Raw genomic sequence first — 17,872 nt, 5'->3', positions numbered from 1 at the left:
AAGTTAATAGTACAAAATATGTATTAATTGCAAGTGCAGCTCACTTTGTAATGTTGTTTTGGTGAGATAAGTAAAAAGTACAAAAGAAAAAATGTACTTTAGAGAACTTTTGACTAAACTAAGTTTAGTTGACTTAAAAAATGCTCTGTAATCGGTTACCTCATCAGTTTAAGTATCAGTTTTTTTGCAGTGCACAGTCCATCCCCATGCAAACATCATTAACCTCTTAACACTCCAAGGTCTTTTACAAACTAAGGTGTAATACTCAGTAACTACAGGGACTTCTGTACAAACTAGTGGAGCTATTATCTGGCAATAGAAGTTTGTAATAACACTTTTGGGTCATATGACAGATTGTTGGCTTTTTAAGGGGTTAAAAGTAGTCAGTGCTGAATGGTAAGCTTATTATATGTGATATTTTAATGTATTTTTTGGGTTGAAGAAACACTTTTCTGATTCAGATTGTACTGAATTAACTGTGGTTTGCATCAATTAGTGGTCACTCACTGTACCTTCGGCTAACATTTGGTGCTGGAAACTACGCTTACATGTTCATTTATAGCAGATATGTGCAGTTCACCTGCTCAGGCAGTTCTTTCATTTTTTAAAAACCAAAACCTGATCAGCTGCAATCTGCACTCTGCGCTGCACTGCTTACTATAAGAATACCAATAGAGTCTGGACGCAGAAAAATGGAGCGGTCAGGAACATTACACCAGACATAGACAACACACTGCACTTGACGGGGCGTCTGCTAGTCCAGGCCGTAAGGAACTGTTAGGAATGTGGCATCGAGCAACAGGACACGAACAGATCCCTTGACAGGGGGGCGGGAGGGCCATCTGTGGCATTCACACCACGCTCCATCTGAACATTCCTTAACTTGGTGTCAGATAGATTCGCTTCGGAGTTTGGTAATGGCGGTCAGATTACACCGTGTGCTGCTGAGGTTGAGTTATTTTGTAATTACGCTGTAATTGATTAGATTATATTTCAGAAAGAACTGTCTGGTGTGCCGGAGTAATGGAGCGTGGGAGAAGTTACAGGGAACACTGAGGAAATGAGCATTCTCTTATCTGGAGCTGTCGGGACTTTGTATACTCAGTGGTGTGCAAAGGTTTAGGCACCCCTGGACAAAATATCTGTTACTGTGGATGGTTAGAGCCCTGTTTGGACATGATCGGTTTTAATATAGGGAGGTTGGCTAATGGAATTACAGCCAGAGTTTCTCAGTGATTGAAGTACTGTCTGAAAGCACCATGCCAGTTTTTCAGTAAGGATTCCAACGCCTTTTACCTTCTGCAAAACAAGCAGTAAAAATATCCTCCCTATGACCAGAGGCTTGCTGGTTCCAATCCCGAGTTTTGCTGCAGGCATCAGCAGCCGGAGCCGGAGAGAGCACAATCGTCTCTCAAACATCACTGCATGTTCTCACTGCAGCCTACACCTTCCACAGGCCTACAGGTCATATTTCCATCAGATGTTCTGTTGAATTTTGTGGTGAGCTTACAGGAAGCCTCCATGAAGGTCATATATGTGCAGGTGTCACTGCACAGTAGAACAGTGCACCACAGTCTGATAAATTTTCTGATAAAAGGTCTTATGCAGGCAAATGGAGTTCCCGTATAGCAGTCCCACAAGCTTGACCTCCACCATTACTGCTGCTTCTCAGTGGCTTCACAAACTGAGGAAGCAACTACCTGAAAACGGTTTACTCTATACTCTATTCTATAGCCGTATCCTGATTGTGGGCATCAGTTATACAAGTGTTCAGAGTGCTTGGCAGCTGCTTAGAGGATCTCAGGACCGCTGATTGTTGGGCCAAGCTTAGAGGAGTCTTTATTGAGGAGTATTTCTAAAGCTTTGGAAGCTACTGGAAGATGGTGTTTTGGTTATTAGGGAAGAATGGTTACTTCCACAGCTGCAACTTAATGCAACCTAGTGCATATTCATCAGGCTGTTTCTCCCTGCAAGAGAATAAGAGTTTAAAATATGCATTATCATCATGCAAATTGATGACAAAGCTAATCACTGCCGATTCACTGAGAAGCTCAATTTGAATTTTTTTTTTTTTAATGGAAGTGCTGATTAAACTAAGAGAGAACGCTCTCCCATCCAGACTCCAGAAACTGACTGTCCTGTGTTCTCGCTTTCGCAGACTCTGAAAGATCCAACTCTAGCCGCAAGGAAGGACTTCCAGAGAGAGGCCGAGCTGCTTACTAACCTCCAGCACGATCACATCGTCAAGTTTTATGGCGTGTGTGTGGATAGTGACCCCCTCATCATGGTGTTTGAGTACATGAAGCATGGAGATCTCAACAAGTTTCTGAGGTGAGAGGCCAGCCCACCCTGGGATTCGTCTGGGTGCCAGTGCGACTGTGAAACTTTCAGCACTGCTGAACTTCGCTTCAGTGTCGCCCCTTGTGCCAGACATGCATTTTGATGATTGTCTCTGTCGTGAGTGATTCAGCAGGTAGACAGCTCACCAAGCTGTAAATCACGTGTAGGGAAGATGTACTCTAACTGTCTCACTTTCGGGTTAGTCACTCGAGTGATGCTATAAAACATGATTCTTGGGTCCTTCATATGTAGCCGTTCCAGCTGTGAGGAAATGGTAATGGTGTAAAACCTTAAAAATTGGGCTCTTAAAGGTAAGGGTGCACGTATTTGTCACTGTACAGCAAAATTTGTCCCCCACATTTAACCCATCTGTGGCACACACACACAACTCCAGTGCCTGGGGAGCAGAGAGGGTAAAGGGCCTTGCTCAAGGGCCCAACAGTGGCAGCTTGCCGAGCCCGGGAATCGAACCCACAACCCTGTTATCAATAACCTGACGCTCTAACCGCTGAGCCACCACTGCCCCACTCTTCAAGGGTTCTTAAGTAAAGGCAGTGGTTCTATACACAGTAGAAACATGCTTACGCAAAGAGTTGAAGGCTGAAAATGTATTTCATGGGTTAAATATTTCTACTCAGTGGTGAGAAACCATCATTTTTGGAACACAACCTTGTATCTCCGAAATGAAAAGCATTATTTTAACAAAAGTTAAAGCCATTTTGATTTATTTCTTTTGGTTTGTTCATCGTAAAAAATTAAAGAACAGATTGTGTTAGTAAACAATATAAAATCATATCAGAAAACTGTAAATTTACTTTTATGTAACATCAAAAGGGGTTCCACTATCAAAGAAAGTAAAACAACCCTGTAGCACTTAATGTTATAATAAAACTCAAAAAATTTAATAAAACTTAATAATGTAACTAGGTATTACAAATATTCAGCCTGAAAGTGTAATCAATTCTTAAGGACGCAATCAATAGGTATCATATTCAAATAGGTGTTATATTATTGGTTAAAATAATGAAGACCCATTATTAAGTTATTAGGCAAGTTTTTACATTATTAGGTATTATTACATTTTTGACCCTAATTAAGTGCATAAGTGTGTTACATTTTAGCCGTTCTTACAATACTGGGACATTATTACAATATTAAGATCTACAAACCCTTTAAGTACAAAGTACTACATAGAAACCTTTTTTTGTAAAAATGCAAATGCAATTCAACTATGTTAATTTTGTCATTTTGACGTTTGTTTGACTTTGAAGTTTGTTTGATTTTGAAGTTTGAAGTTTGTTTGATTTTGAAGTTTGTTTTATTCTTAAGTTAGTATCTTAAAGTCAGTGCCTCAAAAAGTACATGTTAATATCACTAAATATTTTTTCTAGGAATGATGCATCCAACGCATTCATAAGATCTTATGACTTTAATAGAATATTAGGTTACATTGTTACTTATTTATTTTTTTTGGACAAAATGTAATGTTTTGTCTGTTTTCAAAAGTGGAAATCAAACTTCTGCTTTCAAACTTCTTTCTCAAAGAACCATTTGAACGCAAAAAAAAATGAGTTGGTTAAATAGTTTAATATAAGATTATCACAGTACAGAACTATATTTCTTAGTAATTCTTCGACAAAATTCTCTGGCAGTTTTTTTTTTAATAATATAATGTATTTTTTCAGGTTTTATATTGAAATACAGTATATCAGTTATTAATTGTCAATTATCTGGTTGTTGCTTTAAATAAAATAAATGCAAATCAAATAAATGCAGCATTAATTAGCAATTTTTTAGATTTTGTTACGATTCGGAATTTTACAAATCGATGTCCTATTTTTCTTTACTGTGTTTTTTTTCTACTGTCCTTTTGTGTATCCAGTGCTTCATGATTCTGAATCATACCAAAATAATTTAAAGAATTATGAATGTATGCTGCTTTATTCCTCCACAAATTCCAGTAAAATAAAGTCTTTGCAGGACAGGGATTTGTCTTCAACCTAATTATCCAGTCTTACACAGTACCAAAATGCCTTTATATGCCTGTCACAGACTCAGACATGCTGCCCTTCTCGGGAGAAGTTCTGAGGCTGCTCCTTTAGCGCAAACTGATTACAGCAGAGCGCTGTGATACGAGATTAGGTAATTCCATTGTGACCTGGGTTGCGTTTAGCCTCTCGCACATGAAGGGTTTCTTTTCGGCCTCGCTGAGTTAGCAATCGAAGAAACCAAATGACGAAACCCGCCGTCAAAACGCTGCAACGGTGCAGAGGCTGGTCGGTTTTCATGAGCATCAAAGAATTGCGTGATGCTGGTCGCTGACTCCAATTAGGCCGTATGCAGATGCAGCGTGCGTGGAATTAAACAGGCCTAAAGACAGCTCGGTTTCCAGCTCGCAAGACAAGTGTGAGTGTGTTTTACATGCAAAATAGCTTCTCTAACTCAAAGACTGCCTGATTGTTAGCTCTCCAACATGTCGGCGAGGGGGCGTTTCCCCTGCCAGGACTATTAGAGAGGCAGAAATTACGTTGAAGCACAATTTAAGCAGCGGCCGCCTCATGCAAATCCAGCCGCAATCAGCCCAAAGCTATTTTCAGCAAGAATGGAAGAGGGGGCAGGCAAATCAGCAGAGTCGCAAAGCCAAAACAACAGGTGGTTTCTGTTTGGCGTGAAGATGGAAAACAACAAAACTCGTGATTTCGTTTGCCGTCGAGGCTCCGAGCTTCCGAGTTAAGGCACGTTTGCATGCGCCTCACGGATTAAATGCCAGTGACTGTAAGGCAGCTTTTTTGCATAGCGTGACCTTTCACTGCAATCTAGGACAAGCCTCTTACACACTTCCAGCCAGAGCCATCATATACAGTGCGGTGCAGAAGTTCTAGGCACCTAAGCACATTATTATAAAGCATAAAGTCTCTCAGCAGTAAGAGGTTTTAAAATCTGTAGAAACTCCAGATCTCATTAGAACAGATGCAGGTAAACATAAATCTAGTAGAAAGGAATTATAAAAAAAAAAAATAATAATTATTGTACCTAATTTGGTACCGTCAATTAACCCACCCGTTCGTAACTCCCCCTCTAGCACTAGCAATGCTCCAGACAATAGGAGGATAAGGACTCACAAAGCCAACCACCACTTCTTTCCCCAGCTTCACCACACCGGCTAACACACATCTAACACACACTGTGTGGTCAACTGTGCTCTCTCTGACTCCGATCGCTGATGGCAAAGCGGCCATAGCGGTAGAGTATTAGCCCAAGAGCTTCTCATTCTGAAGAAAGAAAGTAGTAAGATCTTGTCGGTGAGCTAGTCTGAAGAACAGAGCTCGGTTCCTCCAGGTTTCTCCTGGACGCCCCCCAGTCCAGTCCAGCCAGCACAGTGTGGAGGATGTGTTCAACTCCATCATCAATCATATCAGCTGATTTACCATCATTAAGCCCTGGTTTATCACCAAACCAGGTGTTGATCTGAGGAGAACTCTAAATAATACTAGACTCCATGAGAGAGGAGAACTTTGGAGATGTTCTAATGACTAAACACAGTGATAGAGAGAACCACCACCATCACTTTCTGTAGGAGTGTTATTATTAGTAATTATTCTTTTTTCACTCGACTCTCCTTCTTCTTCAGGGCCCACGGTCCAGACGGCACGATCCTGGTGGACGGCCATCCGATGCAGAGCAGCGGGGAGCTGGGGCTTTCGCAGATGTTGCACATTGCCACCCAGATTGCAGCTGGGATGGTGTATCTCTCCTCTCAGCACTTTGTGCACCGCGACCTGGCAACACGTAACTGCCTGGTGGGGAACAGCCTACTGGTCAAGATTGGCGACTTCGGCATGTCCAGAGACATCTACAGCATGGACTACTATCGGGTGAGTGTTATTATTCAACAGTTTAATTTTAAGGGAGGGTGGGTCCGTTCCTCACTCTCAGAACTGCACACCATGCGAAGTGGTCGTGTAATAGTTCATGAATAATTGATTATAGTTACTGAATAACAAGCCTTAAGATTAATAATTAAATAATAGGCCTGTGTTTTCAGGGGTGGAAGTCAGTGCAGATTTACATAATTTAAACAGACAGCTGAGAGGGTGTAGGGTGTCGTGTTGGACTCTCCCTCTGGCCTTGATGACCATCTCACATCAGCACTTTCACATTTTCATTACGTTCTCCTGATGAAAATCAGCTGTTTTGCTCTTGCACACCTCCTGTAGTAGTGGTTGGGTTCTTTATCTCCACACCTTTTCCCAACACAGTCCCACAAAGCCCTCAATGGGGTCGAAATCCGGTGCTTGTGCCACTATTGACATCACCTGAACCTTCTCACTCTTCAACCTGTGCACTACTGGATAAGTGGTAGTTCTTGGTGGAAGACCAAGTCATGTTTTGTGGTTCTCCACCAAAAGCGTAGAGATAGATCTGGTGTCCTCCAAGACACCAACAACAACATCTGCTAAACATCACTGGATGACATCTGAGCATGTGAGCATTATAATCTGCTATGTTGCTTTTTTAAACAAGATCAACCTTCATCTACGTTGCATGAATGCTCCTCTAGATCTTCTAGAAAGGCCTCTCAAGCGTTTCGCAACCCAGCTGTTCAAACTGGCAAATGGAACAGCATAGCAACCACCCAGAAACACCAAAGCAACCACCTGGGAATTGAAATCTAGGTTTGTTAATACAATCCAGCTGTTCACATTCTAGACAAATATATGTCCAAATGTTTGTGGACACCCCTTCAGCTACTTTGAGCTACACACATTGCTGACACAGATGTGCAAATGCTCACACACATACAGACACACAGCTTGTAGTCTAGTCCCTGTAGAGAAGGACTGCCAATAGAATAGGACTCTCTGGAGGAGATAAACGTGTGGGATAGAGGCGTATAGAGCCCCCCAGCATTGAGTCATTCTGACCTCACTAAGGCTCTTGTTGCTGAATGCTATCAAATCCTCACAGCAGAGCTCCTCCAACATCTAGTAGAAAGCCTTCTCTTCTTCTTCTGGACAGTACTCAGAGACAGCTCTTTTTTTAATGATGTTGATTTCAGAAGAAACGTGGAATGAGCAGGTGTCCAAATACTTTTTTCATATAGTGTATGTACCATCATATGCACTTGGTAGGAACATAAGCTCTCCTGCAGAGATGTGTGGGTTCAGGCTTGTATGGAGATACAGTTTATATTAGACCAGAAGGACATTGCCGACCTTCTGGCGACCTACCTCATAGACCCTGCTTAGTAAATGACGGTTCTAGATAGTAGAGATAATAATGTTCAAGGTTCTGTTGGTTCATTTAAAAACTGAAATAATGAGAGCTGGAAGGTTTAGATATGACAGTGGCATCGGGCGAACTGCAGCCCAAAGAAAGTGAAGGATGCCTCTGTCTAGGCCAGGGCAGGAACTGGAAGACTGGTCTTGCATCACCCGATAGCATCTTTCCCCTCCGCACACACACAAACACACACACACACATGCGCGCACACACACACATACACACAGGCACAGGCTGCAATATTGACAGAGCCGAGAGATTAGGAAATCATAACCGCATTGGACACGTTCACTGTGTCGAGTGATTATAAATAGGGGTTCTGCCAAGCACACAATCCACACGCCGCTAGTCATATTGACGTTTGCCCGTCCTCTGGGGCTCCAGCGTCTGGCCAGCAGGAGCTGCACCATTGTGAGCGAGCAGGAGAGGGAGAGATAGCGGCCTTTTCACCAGCAGCCAATCCAGACCCTTTTGTCGGCCTATTGAAAGTGGCGCATTGACTCCGTATCGTCTAATGGCTTGTCAAGTATCCTGTGTGTGAGATCTTTTGATAAGCCTTTAACTGCTGCTGAAATGGTGTACAACATTTCCATTTTTAAACACACACACACACACACAAACACATCTTATGAGTTTTCACCAACAGCCTGCATTCATTCACAAGCTCAGCAACCCCTCAAAGAAAACGACAGCGCGAGAGGAGTTTTTGCGAATGTCGGCCGGATTATTGTTGTGGGGGCTCGGGGCTGCCCCTGCTGTCTGGAAGAGTCGATAACCAGCTGCAAGCGGGCTAAATTTACAGGTCAGCCATGTCAGACGGGTTCTTTCACTGTGCATATTGCAGAAAATCTGCTAAATCATGCCTACATGTCGGTTGCCAGGTTACTACATATCAAACCTCCATTGCAAGTGCTCTGAAACAAGGATCAAGGACCAAAAAAATGTGCATCTGCAGTCTCTGGGCGGCTCGGTGTTGATGTTAAAAGTGAACTATGCAGGGGACCCCCCTCCCAATGGTCTAGCAGAATAGGGCCAGAGGATCGCTAGTTTGAATCCAGGGCCCCAAGAGAGCACAACTGGCTTCACTCTCTCCAGGGGGAGTAGATGGCACTTTCTTCCCACATCACTACAGTGTAATGTTGGCCGGCACTGGTGTCTGCTGGCCAATGCATCCGAGCCGGGTACACTCCGCTTTCCTCAGAGAACATCTGAGAAACACATATCGTGCCATGTCAGTATGTTATTAATGCTGGAACAGAATAAATGTTCATATGTCAGGTCCTGTCACAGACAAATCTGTATATGCTAGAAAGGTCCCAAAATGAATATTTCTTATTGATCTGTCACGGTGGTAGAGCTTGGAGGTGAAGTGGATGTAAATGCGAGTAACAATATATATATATATATATATTCATATATATATCGCTGCTGTCCAATGTCGCTGCTCTTTAAATAATTGGACTGGATGAATGGACCAATAGAAATGCTCTAAATAAATGGGAATAGACTCTTATTTTACATTGACTTCCAATGAAAGTTAAGACCATTTTTGCCTATTTTGGAGATACGTTATATAATATATAATATAACAATAACCTTATCCTATGAAGGTTCTTAAGTGCTGCCAAAACAGCTTCATAAGACCTCTCAATGTCTCAGTGTGTCCTGTGGTATCCCACCCCTCTTGACAGAAGTCACTGGAACCAGATAATCAATGTCACTCACTTCACCTGTCAGTGGATTTACTGTTACTGGATTTACTGAGTGTTGTATATAGTGGTGTGCATTGCTATGAGTTACATCAACTCAATTATTGACTCTCAGATCAAGTAAATTAGGCGCATCATTAGCTGCAGTGTATAATCCCACCTTTCTTTATTAATTGTTTTTGAAACATTGTAAAAAAAAAAAAGATTATCGGCCCGGTCCAATCTGCTTCTCCGGCTCCTAAAAGCGCGGATGCCTGGCGAGTTAGTCCTTGTGGGGCTGTAATCCATCCCCTGCCATGCTGCACCACTTTCCACGCCACTAATCCAATCTCTCCTTCCACCATGGAGCCACTGACTGGCCTGTAATCCAGTTTACACACCAGTGAAAGAGAAAGCTCATTTTCCTCCCTCCCCGAAAACCACACCAGGGCCACGGCGAATGCAAAACGCGCGGGTAATTGCCAGCGAGATGATGATTATTACTCTTTATAAATATATATGCTGTGGTTTTTTTCCCCCTCCCGGCTTATTAATTTACCACCCAGCTCGGCTAATTGCTCTGGCCTCAACCGCGAAGCCCAAGGTGATAGCGGTGTCATTTGCGCGCCTGTTTAACCAGTTTTAATTCGCCCTCCTTAAAGAGGGATTTGGAGTCATTTGCCTGTGCGGAGGGGCCAGCTTGTGTGTGTGTGTGTGTGTGTGTATGTGTGCCAGCGACAGGTCATTTAAACTCACCGTAACTCAATTAGTTGGTTTAATCTGCCGAGAAGCTGAACGCTGGAGCAGCTATTCACCTATTAATGTCAAGAGACAGCAAAGTTGCGTTCCGTTGTAATGGTGAGCAAATTAGCGTATTTAAAAAGTGCGCTATTGTGTGTAAGAGCAGACAGGACTATTCTGTTCCCTTCACTTCACATTACAAGCCTTATTGCTCACCTCTTGGTTTTTTAGCTGTTCAGGGTTTGTGCTGTTAAGTGAATCGTCTCTGCCTGGATTGACTCCGAGAAATACAGAGAAGACCAGCGATTTCACTGCCCCTCTACTGACCGCAGCCACTGTTACTGTAATTCATTAAGTCTGTAAATCCACTGATAACCTGTTGCAGACACTGAAGGAGGACGGTAATTAGGTTTTACACAAAACTGAAGCATTAAAATGAATTGAGACAGATTTGCTGTGGCCTTCTCTAGAAGATCTCTTGAGTTTTGGAGAACTGCTGTTTGAACATGCTGAGAAGCTCTTTGACCCTGTTCACACCCGCTCACTGTATGTGACTGGTACCTGGATTGTGTCCTGATAAAATTTTAGTTGCATGTGTTTACACTCTGTAGTCAGACGCATCTCCGGTTAGTCAGACTGAAATCTGTTCGCTGTGTGGGTCAACATTCACTCACTGCTCAACATTATTACGGACATGTATAAACCATGTATGGACCACTATGTGTTGACCATGTGTGAATCATGTATGGACGACCATTTATGAACCAAGTATGGACCACCATATATGGACCACCCTGTATGAATTCTGTATGGACCATACATGAGCCTTGTAAGGGCAATGTATGGATCATGTAAGGACCACCATGTATGGGCCATGTATGAACCATGTATGGACCACCATGTATGGACCATGTATAGACCACCATGTATGGACCATGTATGAACCATATATGGACCTTGTATGAGTCTTGTATGGGCAATGTATGAATCATGTACCATCATGGACCACCATGTATGGACCACCATATATGAATCATGTATAAACCATGTATGGACCATAATGTATGGACTACCATGTATGGACCATGTATGAACTATGTATGGACCTTGTATGGACCTTGCATGAGTCTTGTATGGGCAGTGTATTAATCATGTCTAGACCACCATGTATGGACCATGTATGAATCATGTATAGACCACCATGTATGAACCATGTATGGACCACCATGTATGGACCATGTATGAACCATGTATGGACCTTGTATGAGCCTTGTATGGGGAATGTATGAATCATGTACCATCATGGACCACCATGTATGGACCACCATATATGAATCATGTATGAACCATGTATGGACCACCATGTATGGACTACCATGTATGGACCATGTATGAACTATGTATGGACCTTGTATGGACCTTGCAGGAGTCTTGTATGGGCAGTGTATGAATCATGTCTGGACCACCATGTATGGACCATGTATGAATAATGTATAGACCACCATGTCTGGACCACCATGTATGGGCAATGTATGAATCATGCATGGACCATAAAGATCATGAATGACCCCTGTATGGGTATGAATCAGATTTAAATAGATTTGTTCACATTTCTCAAAAAAAATGAGATATTTGTCAGATTTAGACACAAATGTAAAACCCTGCCCTCAGCTCTGTAATGTGGATGCAGTCATAATCAGATCTGAGTGTATAAATTCATACAGAACAAATTAAAACACAAACATGTTAGATTCCTGTTATTCAGCTCAGAATCAACGTCCAGTGATCTAATGTTACCAGTTCCTGGAACGGAAATGCTGTACCCAGCTGGACGGGGTCCATCCGACAGTCCATTGTAAAGCAACTCTTTTCCACACTGTCACAGATATGATAAATGAAGTACAATTGACATGAATGGGGAATAGATTTGAGAATAATCCAGTCTAATGAAAGCAGAGTGTTAGCATGATTAATACATTATTGTTTAATCAATTTTGTCTCTCGGAGCAGAGGATTTTACAGGGGCAGAGAGAGAGAGAGAGCGAAGCGGGATAGAGAGACAAGCGAGACGAGCTTCATGACTTAAAAATGTATTCTATTCACTACCTGATCAATAATCTAGGTTTTATCATCCAAATTATATCAGACACATTAATAGGTTGTAAAAAGGAGTTTAGGACGTTTAGTTTAGTTGGGATGAATTTTCTCAGTTGCACGGCTGGAAGCCATTACTTTACATTATCAGAGCTTGAGGTGTCAGCTTTAGCCCTCAGCCCAGAGTTATCATGTTCATTTTTTAGCTGTTGTTCAAACGTAGTCACAACCCAACAAAAATCGAATGAACATGACCGATCACTGACCCCAGATGAAGCCGATCAGTCAAGACATGTCTGGGATCTGACCTGTGCTTCTTTAGTTTAGAATGGGAGATGCTAGGCTAACTGGGCTAACAAGCACTAGACTTAGGGCCCTGTCTTACACCCTGCTCAAGGTGAGCACGATGCTCCACGATCTTCCTCCCCGCCAACAGTTTCTAACACCCCACCTATTTTCACGTTGTTAGCATAGCAACGTTGCTTGGAAATATATCTACACCAACAGGCCCGGTGGTCTCGAAATGAGGTGTGTTTAGCTCAATTTCTGGTGTATTGCTACATATCATGGCAACAGGAAAAAACACAGGTGCCCCACTGACCGAAAACAACCTAGGCAGACGTCAACAGTCTGACGTTCGTTACTATCTTGGCAGAGAATCGTCAACACAGTCACGTGCAGCCCACGTGCAACATGTCTTTTGGGCGTTTCGAGCCGAGCAAGGCGTACTTCTCTCGTTGTTACGATAGCAAAGACACCCCGACATGCCCTAAATGGACCATGGGCCACCATGTATGGACCATGTATGAATCATGCATAGACCACCATGTATGAATCATGTAAGGACCACCATGTATGGACCATATATGAATCATGTATAGACCACCATGTATGGACCACCATGTATAGACCATGTATGAATCATGTATAGACCACCATGTATAAATCATGTATAGACCACCATGTATGGACCACCATGTATGGACCATGTATGAATCATGTAAGGACCACCATGTATAAATCATGTATAGACCACCATGTATGGACCACCATGTATGAACCACCATGTATAGACCACCATGTATGGACCATGTATGGACCACCATGTATGGACCACCATGTATAGACCACCATGTATGGACCACCATGTATGGACCATGTATGAATCATGTATGGACCACCATGTATGGACCACCATGTATGGACCGTGTATGAATCATGTATGGACCACCATGTATGGACCATGTGTGAATCATGTATGGACCACCATGTAAGGACCACCAAGTATGAATCATGTATAGACCACCATGTATGGACCATGTATGAATCATGTATAGACCACCAGGTATAGACCACCATGTATGGACCACCATGTATGGACCATGTATGAATCATGTATAGACCACCAGGTATAGACCACCATGTATGGACCATGTATGAATCATCAACCTTTTACAAGTCATTTATTTGATAGGTCTTTTTAAAGCTGTGTTTAGATGTTTCTGGCATGTCTAAACTTTATTTCAACATTTAGACTAATATTGGAACGGCTACTCAAAATGACCGGTCCAGCATTTAGATATGGGGAGAAGTAAATTTTAGCGTTTACAGATTTCATTTCATGTCATGGTCTAAACTGCATCTTTTTGTCTGCAACAAACAATAAAATCAAGATCGAGGGCTTGAGAGACGTTTGTAGGCATACATTTGTAGAGATGAGATTGGTTATGCTATATGGACAAAAGTATTGGGACACCTGCTCATTCATTGTTTCTTCCAAAATCAAGGGTATTTAAAAAGAAAACCTTTTCCTGCTTTTGTTGGAGTAACTGTCCCTACATGGAAGAAGGCTATCTACTAGATTTCGGTGCAACGTAAAGTAGCTGAATGCATTCATTAGAAGGGGTGTCCACAAACATTTGGACATATTGTGCGTATATCTGCCAATTATTTCTGCCAATGGTATGGACTGAACGTGCACAATCCCACCATAATGAATAATTCATATCAACACCCAAAACCTGCGTGCTCTGGGTGTTAATCATATACACTCGGACCATGTTTGCTGTTTACACACTTAGGGGCTCACAGAGGGCTGTCACAGAGTGTGTGACGTGTGTTCCCTGATTAATTCTGCCGTGTAATCTCTCCTCCGTCAGGTGGGCGGCCACACCATGCTGCCCATTCGCTGGATGCCTCCCGAGAGCATCATGTACCGGAAGTTCAGCACGGAGAGTGACGTGTGGAGCTTCGGTGTCATCTTGTGGGAGATCTTCACCTACGGGAAACAGCCGTGGTTGCAGCTGTCCAATAACGAGGTACGGGAGCTGGGTTTTTTTTTTAAGATCCGGAGCGTGATCTCCGAGGCGGAAGCCAGTGAAGGTAGCCAGCGGCTGTCAGAGCACTGCCTCATCTGCTCAGAGCGCTCAGACATTTAATGTGTGATTTTGGGAAAATGTAACGATGTGTGTAGCTTCAGAACCAAACCTGGCCTCAGTTTAAAACTGCTTATTAGTTTATTTTGCTGGATTTTGCTGGAATAGATCTAAACGTAATGTATGAAATATTAAAAATACAGTACTTTTCTTGTTTTAGTGGAGAGTGGAGAGTGGGGCACAACTTAAAGGAGTAATTTGGCAACAAATCAAATGAACATGATTGATCACTGACCCCAGATACAGTCGATCCGCCAAGACATTTCTGCGATCCGACGTGTGCTTCCCTTCGTTTACAACAGGAGATACTCGGCTAACGTTGCTAACAAACACTGGTCTTAGACTGTCACCAATCTCAACTCTGTGAAAATGTGCTGTACACCCTACATTTGAATATATTTACCTCAAAAAAAATGTTGGAAAGCTATATTAATACATTTTTGGACAAACCTTCCCTCTGTTTTATTAATTAATTAATGTATTTATTTATTTATTATTATTTATTTTAAAGTAAGTCAAACATCAATCAACTATGCAAACCCGAATGAAGTTTAGATGCTTTTTGAGTGGATAGGAAGGATTTAGATTCTGTATTAATGATATTGATTGAGATTGGTGGTGATCTAAGTCTACTGGTTGCTAGCAACATTAGCCTAGCTTCTTCTGTTCCAAAAAAAAAAGGTGATAAATAATGTAAATTCGATGGTTAAATGGTTAAAATTCAGGGTTAAATTAATTGTGTAAATATTTTATCCTGATTTATCAGATTCAGGTATGTCAGGAACATTTCCCCAGCTTCCCCCTAAAGAAAACGTCCCCCTGCTTCTGTAAAAGTCTCGTGTAGAGCGCTGAAGCTGAAAAACTCACCTTTACAAATTCTCGACTCTCGACTTTCCCTGCAGGTCATCGAGTACGTTACACAGGGCCGGGTTTTGGACCGGCCTCGTCTCTGTCCGAAGGAAGTTTACGACCTCATGCTGGGCTGCTGGCAGGGCGAGCCGCAGCAGCGACTGAACATCAAAGACATTCAGAAAGTCCTTTACGCTTTGGGAAAAGCCACACCTGTCTACTTGGACATCCTCGGCTAACGCCGGCGCGGTTCTATCTCGCCAGAGGCCAACGCAATCCAGGAATAACCAAACAGCCCCTAACCTTACTACTCCACTGTAAAATCACCTACACGCTGGGGATGGACTTAAGTGCCTGCAACACCTTTTTTCAATACACTGGAATAAAAAAGAAAAAAAAAAGAAAAAATATTTAAAAACAAGTACTTTTACATTTTGTTTACTCGGTACAGTATATAGTGTACAGAATTCTACGAAGAGAAACATTTTCCTAAAAGCTGATGAACAAAAAAACACACACAAGCAAAATTGTGTAAAAGGAAATTGTTGCCTTTGACTTGGCAACCACGTGTCTAACGAAAAAAAAACAAAAGCTTTCCAGTGTTTCATTTTATAAACGTATATATACATATATGAATATATTTTTATTTATTTAGTTTCATTTTGGACGGTATGGGTGCCTGTCGTGTTCAGCGCTGTTGGTAGATCTTCATTTCAAAATATTTTTTTTATGTTTTTTTATTTATTTATTTTAATTTTTTTTACTTATTCAGAGAAGCCTTACTATATTTAGCTTCTTTTATCCACTTAGCTAGTTAGCATTACTTTCTTTTTGCTTTTTATTTTCCTTGTTTTTGTTTTTTTTTTTATGATGAAATTTCATTTGATTTGTCAGTGAAGAGTTCTTGAGTGGGAAGCGTCTTTAGAATACTAAAATATAGGTATATTTTAATTGTATGTGATTGTACATACTGTAAATTTCTATACTTGTCAACTTAACTTATTTTCTTTTTCTTTATATGGTTGTCTTTTTTTTTTTTTGTCTTTTTTTTTTCCTTTTGTTCCTTCTTTCAACCCAGTGGTTGGTTGGTAGCATAGACTTTCTAAACACTCAACCATAAAGAGGGCATAAATATTGTTCAGTGTGACCACTAGTGCAACACTTAATCCACCCACGCTTTTACGGTCAGTTCATCTCTCCCCGTATGGAGCCTGTTCTGGAAAGAACTGCTGCAAGACAGCTGTGGAGGAAACATCAGCTGCCCGCGAAATCAGAATTAAACGGTATACTGCTTTATTTTTTAAAGTTGCAAAAAAAAAAAGAAAAAAAAAACATAATGTGGCAAAAGAACAAACTGCAGGCCTCCTGACACAGCTCTGAAACGGACACCCATCTGAAGCAATGTTTTGCAAAACCCTTCATACGTATGTGATATTATCAGTGCCATCGCATCGGAAGTTAACGATCTCACGGTGTTGTCGTCTGTAGCGAAACAATTCTGTGTTATTTTTTGCAATGGGTGTGTCTGTAGTTATTTTACACCGAAACTTTCGCAACGTCACCATTTTGATGACTTCAGATTCTCTTGCCTCTTTGCAGTACCGAAAAACGTTTGCTGAAGACAAACGACAAATGTATGTTTAGATTATGTATTAAATAAATATTCAAAAATCTGATCTGTTGGAAAAGCTTTTATTTACTGCCTTATGCTTTCTTTATTTAATTTATGTATGTGGGGGGGGGGGGTTGCAGAGTGCAGATAGAGATATAAGTATCAATATTTAAATCTCTGTATTTTACTGTAAATTACTTAAAGTTAAAAGTTAAAGTTCCGTTTTTTCTAATGTTGGTTTATTTTATGTAGTTATAAAATGTTGTGTCTGAAAATACCCCAAAACCCCAAAAACATCTCCAGATTGTGTTTTCATCTCAAAAGGCTTTCGTCTTGTGTACATTTTCGCCCAAACTCTGGATTCTCTTTATTACGAGGTTGTTAAGGAGCCAAAATATGAAATTCTGCAAACTGAACTGATGACATAAAATTAGCAACCCCCCAAACAAACCAGCAAATGTGGCAAGATTTTTTCTATGGCAGTATCTGAGCACACGTTTAGTATCTGATTTAGATGATATATTAAATATTTATTTAATCTGCTCAATTGAAAAGGCCTTTATTTACACCTCTTCTGTATTCAGCGATTGGGAAGAAACTAATATTCATATTTAAATCACTGTATTTTACTTTATGGGGTTAAAAAAAAGAATGCTCACACATTTTGTCTTGTGTACTTTTTCTCCCAAATATCACGGGATCCTCTGAATTACAAGGTTGTTGAGGAGCCAAAATATAAATTCTGCAAACTGCAAACCGATAACATAAAACTAGCAACCACAAAAAAAAAAACACCCCTAAACAAACCAGCAAGAAATTGAATTTGACTG

General features: G+C 41.3%; 1 protein-coding gene across 2 annotated transcripts in view; it reads left to right on the top strand.

The window, feature by feature from the left end:
- ntrk3b (neurotrophic tyrosine kinase, receptor, type 3b) overlaps window positions 1-17,106 on the top strand; it is a 145,478-nt gene extending 128,372 nt beyond the window's left edge. The window contains exons 14-17 of one of the 2 annotated variants that reach the window (XM_072660084.1): window positions 2,159-2,331; window positions 5,972-6,215; window positions 14,306-14,464; window positions 15,484-17,106. In XM_072660084.1, the coding sequence (XP_072516185.1) occupies window positions 2,159-2,331; window positions 5,972-6,215; window positions 14,306-14,464; window positions 15,484-15,669 (762 nt within the window). In that variant the 3' untranslated portion in view covers window positions 15,670-17,106. Of the gene's footprint in view, window positions 1-2,158; window positions 2,332-5,971; window positions 6,216-10,283; window positions 10,482-14,305; window positions 14,465-15,483 lie in introns of those variants that run through there. The other variant, XM_072660085.1, reaches the window with a different exon arrangement.
- The last annotated feature ends 766 nt before the right edge of the window (window positions 17,107-17,872 follow it).

This window comes from Salminus brasiliensis, chromosome 17, assembly GCF_030463535.1.
Source record: "Salminus brasiliensis chromosome 17, fSalBra1.hap2, whole genome shotgun sequence".
Taxonomy (NCBI): domain Eukaryota; kingdom Metazoa; phylum Chordata; class Actinopteri; order Characiformes; family Bryconidae; genus Salminus; species Salminus brasiliensis.
The sequence above is the reverse complement of the archived record's forward strand: the minus strand, read 5'-3'. Positions and strand labels throughout refer to the sequence as shown.